General features: G+C 41.4%; 1 protein-coding gene across 1 annotated transcript in view; it reads right to left on the minus strand.

Moving 5' to 3' along the window:
• LOC118942841 (high mobility group protein HMGI-C-like) overlaps positions 1–12,380 on the minus strand; it is a 134,346-nt gene that overhangs the window by 105,293 nt on the left and 16,673 nt on the right. The window contains exon 3 of the mRNA XM_036956686.1: positions 6,864–6,914. Coding sequence (XP_036812581.1) covers positions 6,864–6,914 — 51 coding nt within the window. The remainder of the gene's footprint in view (positions 1–6,863; positions 6,915–12,380) is intronic.

Here is a 12,380-nt window from a genome sequence, read left to right on the forward strand (position 1 = left end):
TTAATCTATATATATCCACCCTGATACCTCTAACATACCCTTTAATCTATATATATCCCCCCTGATACCTCTAACATACCCTTTAATCTAAATATATCCACCCTGATACCTCTAACATACCCTTTAATCTATATATATCCAGTGATACCTCTAACATACCCTTTAATCTATATATATCCACCCTGATACCTCTAACATACCCTTTAATCTATATATATCCACCCTGATACCTCTAACATACCCTTTAATCTATATATATCCCCCCTGATACCTCTAACATACCCTTTAATCTATATATATCCACCCTGATACCTCTAACATACCCTTTAATCTATATATATCCCCCCTGATACCTCTAACATACCCTTTAATCTATATATATCCCCCCTGATACCTCTAACATACCCTTTAATCTATATATATCCAGTGATACCTCTAACATACCCTTTAATCTATATATATCCACCCTGATACCTCTAACATACCCTTTAATCTATATATATCCACCCTGATACCTCTAACATACCCTTTAATCTATATATATCCACCCTGATACCTCTAACATACCCTTTAATCTATATATATCCACCCTGATACCTCTAACATACCCTTTAATCTATATATATCCAGTGATACCTCTAACATACCCTTTAATCTATATATATCCACCCTGATACCTCTAACATACCCTTTAATCTATATATATCCACCCTGATACCTCTAACATACCCTTTAATCTATATATATCCACCCTGATACCTCTAACATACCCTTTAATCTATATATATCCCCCCTGATACCTCTAACATACCCTTTAATCTATATATATCCCCCCTGATACCTCTAACATACCCTTTAATCTATATATATCCACCCTGATACCTCTAACATACCCTTTAATCTATATATATCCCCCCTGATACCTCTAACATACCCTTTAATCTAAATATATCCACCCTGATACCTCTAACATACCCTTTAATCTATATATATCCACCCTGATACCTCTAACATACCCTTTAATCTATATATATCCACCCTGATACCTCTAACATACCCTTTAATCTAAATATATCCCCCCTGATACCTCTAACATACCCTTTAATCTATATATATCCACCCTGATACCTCTAACATACCCTTTAATCTATATATATCCACCCTGATACCTCTAACATACCCTTTAATCTATATATATCCCCCCTGATACCTCTAACATACCCTTTAATCTATATATATCCACCCTGATACCTCTAACATACCCTTTAATCTATATATATCCCCCCTGATACCTCTAACATACCCTTTAATCTATATATATCCAGTGATACCTCTAACATACCCTTTAATCTATATATATCCCCCCTGATACCTCTAACATACCCTTTAATCTATATATATCCACCCTGATACCTCTAACATACCCTTTAATCTATATATATCCCCCCTGATACCTCTAACATACCCTTTAATCTATATATATCCCCCCTGATACCTCTAACATACCCTTTAATCTATATATATCCTCCCTGATACCTCTAACATACCCTTTAATCTAAATATATCCACCCTGATACCTCTAACATACCCTTTAATCTATATATATCCACCCTGATACCTCTAACATACCCTTTAATCTATATATATCCACCCTGATACCTCTAACATACCCTTTAATCTATATATATCCTCCCTGATACCTCTAACATACCCTTTAATCTATATATATCCTCCCTGATACCTCTAACATACCCTTTAATCTATATATATCCACCCTGATACCTCTAACATACCCTTTAATCTATATATATCCACCCTGATACCTCTAACATACCCTTTAATCTATATATATCCACCCTGATACCTCTAACATACCCTTTAATCTATATATATCCACCCTGATACCTCTAACATACCCTTTAATCTATATATATCCACCCTGATACCTCTAACATACCCTTTAATCTATATATATCCCCCCTGATACCTCTAACATACCCTTTAATCTATATATATCCCCCCTGATACCTCTAACATACCCTTTAATCTATATATATCCCCCCTGATACCTCTAACATACCCTTTAATCTATATATATCCCCCCTGATACCTCTAACATACCCTTTAATCTATATATATCCACCCTGATACCTCTAACATACCCTTTAATCTATATATATCCACCCTGATACCTCTAACATACCCTTTAATCTATATATATCCCCCCTGATACCTCTAACATACCCTTTAATCTATATATATCCACCCTGATACCTCTAACATACCCTTTAATCTATATATATCCACCCTGATACCTCTAACATACCCTTTAATCTATATATATCCACCCTGATACCTCTAACATACCCTTTAATCTATATATATCCACCCTGATACCTCTAACATACCCTTTAATCTATATATATCCCCCCTGATACCTCTAACATACCCTTTAATCTATATATATCCACCCTGATACCTCTAACATACCCTTTAATCTATATATATCCACCCTGATACCTCTAACATACCCTTTAATCTATATATATCCACCCTGATACCTCTAACATACCCTTTAATCTATATATATCCACCCTGATACCTCTAACATACCCTTTAATCTATATATATCCACCCTGATACCTCTAACATACCCTTTAATCTATATATATCCCCCCTGATACCTCTAACATACCCTTTAATCTATATATATCCAGTGATACCTCTAACATACCCTTTAATCTATATATATCCAGTGATACCTCTAACATACCCTTTAATCTATATATATCCACCCTGATACCTCTAACATACCCTTTAATCTATATATATCCACCCTGATACCTCTAACATACCCTTTAATCTATATATATCCACCCTGATACCTCTAACATACCCTTTAATCTATATATATCCACCCTGATACCTCTAACATACCCTTTAATCTATATATATCCAGTGATACCTCTAACATACCCTTTAATCTATATATATCCACCCTGATACCTCTAACATACCCTTTAATCTATATATATCCAGTGATACCTCTAACATACCCTTTAATCTATATATATCCAGTGATACCTCTAACATACCCTTTAATCTATATATATCCACCCTGATACCTCTAACATACCCTTTAATCTATATATATCCACCCTGATACCTCTAACATACCCTTTAATCTATATATATCCACCCTGATACCTCTAACATACCCTTTAATCTATATATATCCACCCTGATACCTCTAACATACCCTTTAATCTATATATATCCCCCCTGATACCTCTAACATACCCTTTAATCTATATATATCCCCCCTGATACCTCTAACATACCCTTTAATCTATATATATCCCCCCTGATACCTCTAACATACCCTTTAATCTATATATATCCCCCCTGATACCTCTAACATACCCTTTAATCTATATATATCCACCCTGATACCTCTAACATACCCTTTAATCTATATATATCCCCCCTGATACCTCTAACATACCCTTTAATCTATATATATCCCCCCTGATACCTCTAACATACCCTTTAATCTATATATATCCCCCCTGATACCTCTAACATACCCTTTAATCTAAATATATCCACCCTGATACCTCTAACATACCCTTTAATCTATATATATCCCCCCTGATACCTCTAACATACCCTTTAATCTATATATATCCACCCTGATACCTCTAACATACCCTTTAATCTATATATATCCCCCCTGATACCTCTAACATACCCTTTAATCTAAATATATCCACCCTGATACCTCTAACATACCCTTTAATCTATATATATCCCCCCTGATACCTCTAACATACCCTTTAATCTATATATATCCACCCTGATACCTCTAACATACCCTTTAATCTATATATATCCCCCCTGATACCTCTAACATACCCTTTAATCTATATATATCCAGTGATACCTCTAACATACCCTTTAATCTAAATATATCCCCCCTGATACCTCTAACATACCCTTTAATCTATATATATCCACCCTGATACCTCTAACATACCCTTTAATCTATATATATCCCCCCTGATACCTCTAACATACCCTTTAATCTATATATATCCACCCTGATACCTCTAACATACCCTTTAATCTATATATATCCAGTGATACCTCTAACATACCCTTTAATCTATATATATCCCCCCTGATACCTCTAACATACCCTTTAATCTATATATATCCACCCTGATACCTCTAACATACCCTTTAATCTATATATATCCCCCCTGATACCTCTAACATACCCTTTAATCTATATATATCCAGTGATACCTCTAACATACCCTTTAATCTATATATATCCACCCTGATACCTCTAACATACCCTTTAATCTATATATATCCACCCTGATACCTCTAACATACCCTTTAATCTATATATATCCAGTGATACCTCTAACATACCCTTTAATCTATATATATCCACCCTGATACCTCTAACATACCCTTTAATCTATATATATCCACCCTGATACCTCTAACATACCCTTTAATCTATATATATCCCCCCTGATACCTCTAACATACCCTTTAATCTATATATATCCACCCTGATACCTCTAACATACCCTTTAATCTATATATATCCACCCTGATACCTCTAACATACCCTTTAATCTATATATATCCACCCTGATACCTCTAACATACCCTTTAATCTATATATATCCACCCTGATACCTCTAACATACCCTTTAATCTATATATATCCACCCTGATACCTCTAACATACCCTTTAATCTATATATATCCAGTGATACCTCTAACATACCCTTTAATCTATATATATCCCCCCTGATACCTCTAACATACCCTTTAATCTATATATATCCACCCTGATACCTCTAACATACCCTTTAATCTATATATATCCCCCCTGATACCTCTAACATACCCTTTAATCTATATATATCCACCCTGATACCTCTAACATACCCTTTAATCTATATATATCCCCCCTGATACCTCTAACATACCCTTTAATCTATATATATCCCCCCTGATACCTCTAACATACCCTTTAATCTATATATATCCAGTGATACCTCTAACATACCCTTTAATCTATATATATCCACCCTGATACCTCTAACATACCCTTTAATCTATATATATCCACCCTGATACCTCTAACATACCCTTTAATCTATATATATCCAGTGATACCTCTAACATACCCTTTAATCTATATATATCCACCCTGATACCTCTAACATACCCTTTAATCTATATATATCCACCCTGATACCTCTAACATACCCTTTAATCTATATATATCCCCCCTGATACCTCTAACATACCCTTTAATCTATATATATCCACCCTGATACCTCTAACATACCCTTTAATCTATATATATCCACCCTGATACCTCTAACATACCCTTTAATCTATATATATCCACCCTGATACCTCTAACATACCCTTTAATCTATATATATCCACCCTGATACCTCTAACATACCCTTTAATCTATATATCCACCCTGATACCTCTAACATACCCTTTAATCTATATATATCCACCCTGATACCTCTAACATACCCTTTAATCTATATATATCCAGTGATACCTCTAACATACCCTTTAATCTATATATATCCCCCCTGATACCTCTAACATACCCTTTAATCTATATATATCCACCCTGATACCTCTAACATACCCTTTAATCTATATATATCCCCCCTGATACCTCTAACATACCCTTTAATCTATATATATCCCCCCTGATACCTCTAACATACCCTTTAATCTATATATATCCACCCTGATACCTCTAACATACCCTTTAATCTATATATATCCACCCTGATACCTCTAACATACCCTTTAATCTAAATATATCCACCCTGATACCTCTAACATACCCTTTAATCTATATATATCCACCCTGATACCTCTAACATACCCTTTAATCTAAATATATCCACCCTGATACCTCTAACATACCCTTTAATCTATATATATCCACCCTGATACCTCTAACATACCCTTTAATCTATATATATCCCCCCTGATACCTCTAACATACCCTTTAATCTATATATATCCCCCCTGATACCTCTAACATACCCTTTAATCTATATATATCCCCCCTGATACCTCTAACATACCCTTTAATCTATATATATCCACCCTGATACCTCTAACATACCCTTTAATCTATATATATCCCCCCTGATACCTCTAACATACCCTTTAATCTATATATATCCCCCCTGATACCTCTAACATACCCTTTAATCTATATATATCCACCCTGATACCTCTAACATACCCTTTAATCTATATATATCCAGTGATACCTCTAACATACCCTTTAATCTATATATATCCCCCCTGATACCTCTAACATACCCTTTAATCTATATATATCCACCCTGATACCTCTAACATACCCTTTAATCTATATATATCCACCCTGATACCTCTAACATACCCTTTAATCTATATATATCCCCCCTGATACCTCTAACATACCCTTTAATCTATATATATCCACCCTGATACCTCTAACATACCCTTTAATCTATATATATCCACCCTGATACCTCTAACATACCCTTTAATCTAAATATATCCACCCTGATACCTCTAACATACCCTTTAATCTAAATATATCCAGTATCCAGTACCTCTATCTCTGAGCTCAAATGACTCAGAAACACCTTAACAGCTGACACGTTATATCATGTTAAATGTGTATCAGGTTTAAAACGCCTCGTGGAAGAGTTTGTTTGTGTCGTGTTGAGATTTCCATATACGAGCACACACACACACACACACATTCAGTGTTTGGTGGAATGGGGTCAAAGGTGACTCACCCATTTCCTGGGTCTGCCTCTCGGTCTCTTCTCTCCAGAGGCCAGGGCTTTCTGCAAAGCAAACACAAGACTCGTCATTAGACACAACATATAGAAACTAAATCTAAAAAAATAAATCTAGAAAAATATAAAGAAATAAATCTAGAAAAATATTAAGAAATAAATCTAGAAAAATATTAAGAAATAAATCTAGAAAAATATTAAGAAATAAATCTAGAAATAAATCTAGAAAAATATAAATAAATAAATCTAGAAAAATATTAAGAAATAAATCTAGAACAAAATCTAGAAATAAATCTCATATATGATAGTTGTTATTTATTTATCCCCCTGCAGGATAACAGAAAAAACAAGGGAGGAAGGGATGGAAAGGGGGGGTGGAGGAGGAGAGGAACGGGTTCTACATAGAACCTAAAAGGGTTCTTCAAAGGGTTCTCCTATGGGGAGAGCCAAATAACCGTTCTGGAACCCTTCTTTCTAAGAGTGTATAACTGATGGTAAGTGGCTCGGTCTTTCAGCTGGTCCGAACACTACCAGCTTCACTGTAATCAGTCCACTATGGGCCCTGGTCAGAAGTACACTCTTCCGTTGTCTTTAGAAAAAAGGGTTCCAACAGGTTCTTCCAATGTCTCCCACAGGGGAACCACGTAGAACCCTCTCGGGGGGAAATGTTTCTACATGGAAACCCGACTGAGTGCTCCCTAAAAGGGTTCTTCCACTGTCTCCCACAGGAGAACCCTTTTTGGTTCCAGGTAGAACTCTTTTGGGTTCCATGTAGTTGGGTTATCGCTGCACCTGCGATATAATCTGGCAGATATGTGTACGTGACCAATAACATTTAGACGGTAACTGTCTCAGACGGTAGAGCAAAACGGCTTCTTCTTCTCGTGTCTCTGTGACTGCCTCGTCCTCCTCCTCTTCCTCCTCCTCCTCCTTTTCTACCTCCTCCTCTTCCTCCTCTACCTCCTCCTTTTCTACCTCATCCTCCTCTTCCACCTCCTCCTCCTCCTCCTCTCCCTCCTCTTCCACCTCCTCCTCCTCATCCACCTCTTCCACCTCCTCTTCTACCTCCTCCTTCACCTCCTTCTCTTCTACCTCCTCCTCCTCTTCAACCTCCTCCTCCTCCTCTTCCAACTCCTCCTCCTCTCCCTCCTCTTCCACCTCATCGTCTCCCTCCTCTTCCCTCTCCTCCTCTCCCTCCTCTTCCACCTCATTGTCTCCCTCCTCTTCCACCTCCTCCTTCACCTCCTCCTCTTCCACCTCATCCTCTTCTTCCACCTCCTCCTCATCTTCCTCCTCTTCCAACTCCTCCACCTCCACCAGGAAGCCAAGAGCCAGGTTCCAGGGGAATTCTAGTCTAGGTATCCCTTACCCAACCAAACAGGAATGCACGGTAAATATAGCGTGGCTTTGCGATGGTAACTGAGTCAATCTGAGTGTAGTGATGACTGGGTGGGAAACTATGCTATGTTGTACTTATCAGGAAAGGCATTGATGAATGGCCAATGCAATTTCCCTTGAAGGCCTCCATTATCAGCCAAATAGTGATCATTTTGTGCAAAAAAAACTCCAATTCAGACAGGCTCACCGGGCTAAAGATGGGCCATCAACTCTTACCGCCCTATGGCCAGTCCTCCCCTGTCTCAGAGAGATCCCCTCTGCAGGTGGCTCGTCTCACAGCCTCATCTCTCTGCTGAGATTATCTTTTATCTGCCAAACACACACACACTCCTACCGCTCTCGAGGTTACTAGCCTATCAGTCACCTAACGTCAAAGCACAACTACATCCCAACAAGCCTAAAAGGAAGTGAGATGATGATTCACAGACTAGAGCCAACTACATCCCAACAAGCCTAAAAGGTAGTGAGATGATGATTCACAGAATAACACATTTTATGTTGACATTTTTTCCTCAGGGACATTTTCAACGTGTGTCTGAAGACGAGCTCGAATTTTCTACATTCCACCCTTATTCCCATGGTGTGCTGCAGACAGACGAGATGCCCCCAGACAGGGGCCGTGTCTCAGATTCCATGGTGTGCTGCAGACAGACGAGATGCCCCCAGACAGGGGCCGTGTCTCAGATTCCATGGTGTGCTGCAGACAGACGAGATGCCCCCAGACAGGGGCCGTGTCTCAGATTCTATGGTGTGCTGCAGACAGACGAGATGCCCCCAGACAGGGGCCGTGTCTCAGATTCCATGGTGTGCTGCAGACAGACGAGATGCCCCCAGACAGGGGCCGTGTCTCAGATTCCATGGTGTGCTGCAGACAGACGAGATGCCCCCAGACAGGGGCCGTGTCTCAGATTCCACCCTATTCCCTAATTAGTGCGCAACTTCTGACCAGAGGCATTTGGGACACAGAACATGTTTACAGCAGGGACTAAGTCAGACTGGAACTTGGCTGGAACAAATTCTTATTTTCAATGACGGCCTTCAGGGAGTTCAGGGATTCGATCTTGCAACCTTTCGGTTATTAGTCCAACGCTCTAACCACTAGGCTACCTGCCACCCCTAACAACAGGAGGAGGAGGACAGGAGGAGGAGGACAGGAGAAGGAGGACAGGAGGAGGAGGACAGGAGGTGGAGGACAGGAGGAGGAGGACATGAGGAGGACAGTAGGAGGAGGACAGGAGGAGAAAGACAGGAGGAGGACAGGAGGAGGAGGACATGAGGAGGACAGTAGGAGGAGGACAGGAGGAGGACAGGAGGAGGACAGGAGGAGGAGGACAGGAGGTGGAGGAAAGGAGGAGGAGGACATGAGGAGGACAGTAGGAGGAGGACAGGAGGTGGAGGACAGGAGGAGGATGACATGAGGAGGACAGTAGGAGGAGGACAGGAGGAGGAAGACAGGAGGAGCAGGACAGGAGGAGGAGGACAGGAAGTGGAGTAGGAGTAGGGCAGGAGGAGGAGGACATGAGGAGGACAGTAGGAGGAGGACAGGAGGAGGAAGACAGGAGGAGCAGGACAGGAGGAGGAGGACAGGAAGTGGAGTAGGAGTAGGGCAGGAGGAGGAGAGGTCGGAGGAGGTCAGGAGGTGGATTAGGAGTAGGGCAGGAGGAGGAGAGGTCGGAGGAGGTCAGGAGGTGGAGTAGGAGTAGGACAGGAGGAGGAGAGGTCGGAGGAGGTCAGGAGGTGGAGTAGGACAGGAGAACAGGAGGAGAGGAGGAGGAGAAAGAGGTTTAAATGAGCAGACTGGTACACTGTATATGGATCAGGATCCAACAATGACTGTCTCAGTCATGTCTCAGCCTGTCTCAGCCTCCAGTATTTATGCTGCAGTAGTTTATGTGTCGGGGGGCTAGGGTCAGTTTGTTATATCTGGAGTACTTCTCCTGTCCTATTCGGTGTCCTGTGTGAATCTAAGTGTGCGTTCTCTAATTCTCTCCTTCTCTCTTTCTCTCTCTCGGAGGACCTGAGCCCTAGGACCATGCCCCAGGACTACCTGACATGAAGACTCCTTGCTGTCCCCAGTCCACCTGGCTGTGCTGTTGCTCCAGTTTAAACTGTTCTGCCTTATTATTATTCGACCATGCTGATCATTTATGAACATTTGAACATCTTGGCCATGTTCTGTTATAATCTCCACCCGGCACAGCCAGAAGAGGACTGGCCATCCCACATATGCTCTCTCTAATTCTCTCTTTCTTTCTCTCTCTCGGAGGACCTGAGCCCTAGGACCCTGCCCCAGGAATACCTGACATGATGACTCCTTGCTGTCCCCAGTCCACCTGACTGTGCTGCTGCTCCAGTTTCAACTATTCTGCCTTATTATTATTCGACCATGCTGGTCATTTATGAACATTTGAACATCTTGACCATGTTTTGTTATAATCTCCACCCGGCACAGCCAGAAGAGGACTGGCCACCCCACATAGCCTGGTTCCTCTCTAGGTTTCTTCCTAGGTTTTGGCCTTTCTAGGGAGTTTTTCCTAGCCACCGTGCTTCTTCACCTGCATTGCTTGCTGTTTGGGGTTTTAGGCTGGGTTTCTGTACAGCACTTTGAGATATCAGCTGATGTACGAAGGGCTATATAAAATAAATTTGATTGATTGATTGACTGCCGCTGCTCAGTGGAGAATATATCTATATCTATATCTATTTCTATACCTATATCTATATATATATCTATACCTATATCTATATACACTGCTCAGAAAAATAAAGGGAACACTAAAATACATCATAGATCTGAATGAATGAAATATTCTTATTAAATACTTTTTTCTTTACATAGTTGAATGTGCTGACAACAAAATCACACACAAATGATCAATGGAAATCAAATTTATCAACCGATGGAGGTCTGGATTTGGAGTCACACTCAAAATTAAAGTGGAAAACCACACTACAGGCTGATCCAACTTTGATGTAATGTCCTTAAAACAAGTCTAAATGAGGCTCAGTAGTGTGTGTGGCCTCCACGTGCCTGTATGACCTCCCTACAACGCCTGGGCATGCTCCTGATGAGGTGGCGGATGGTCTCCTCAGGGATCTCCTCCCAGACCTGGACTAAAGCCTCCGCCAACTCCTGGACAGTCTGTGGTGCAACGTGGCGTTGGTGGATGGAGCGAGACATGATGTCCCAGATGTGCTCAATTGGATTCAGGTCTGGGAAACGGGCGGGCCAGTCCATAGCATCAATGCCTTCCTCTTGCAGGAACTGCTGACACACTCCAGCCACATGAGGTCTAGCATTGTCTGGCATTAGGAGGAACCCAGGGCCAACCGCACCAGCATATGGTCTCCCAAGGGGTCTGAGGATCTCATCTCGGTACCTAATGGCAGTCAGGCTACCTCTGGCGAGCACATGGAGGGCTGTGCGTCCCCCCAAAGAAATGCCACCCCACACCATGACTGACCCACCGCCAAACCGGTCATGCTGGAGGATGTTGCAGGCAGCAGAACGTTCTCCACGGCGTCTCCAGACTCTGTCACGTCTGTCACGTGTTCAGTGTGATCCTGCTTTCATCTGTGAAGAGCACAGGGCGCCAGTGGCGAATTTCCCAATCTTGGTGTTCTCTGGCAAATGCCAAACGTCCTGCACGGTGTTGGGCTGTGAGCACAACCCCCACCTGTGGACGTCGGGCCCTCATACCACCCTCATGGAGTCTGTTTCTGATCGTTTGAGCAGACACATGCACATTTTTGGCCTGCTGGAGGTCATTTTACAGGGCTCTGGCAGTGCTCCTCCTTGCACAAAGGCGGAGGTAGCGGTCCTGCTGCTGGGTTGTTGCCCTCCTACGGCCTCCTCCACGTCTCCTGATGTACTGGCCTGTCTCCAGGTAGCGCCTCCATGCTCTGGACACTACGCTGACAGACACAGCAAACCTTCTTGCCACAGCTCGCATTGATGTGCCATCCTGGATGAGCTGCACTACCTGAGCCACTTGTGTGGGTTGTAGACTCCGTCTCATGCTACCACTAGAGTGAAAGCACCGCCAGTATTCGAAAGTGACCAAAACATCAGCCAGGAAGCATAGGAACTGAGAAGTGGTCTGTGGTCCCCACCTG

The sequence above is a fragment of the Oncorhynchus mykiss genome, chromosome 21 (assembly GCF_013265735.2).
Source record: "Oncorhynchus mykiss isolate Arlee chromosome 21, USDA_OmykA_1.1, whole genome shotgun sequence".
NCBI classification, from domain to species: Eukaryota; Metazoa; Chordata; class Actinopteri; order Salmoniformes; family Salmonidae; genus Oncorhynchus; species Oncorhynchus mykiss.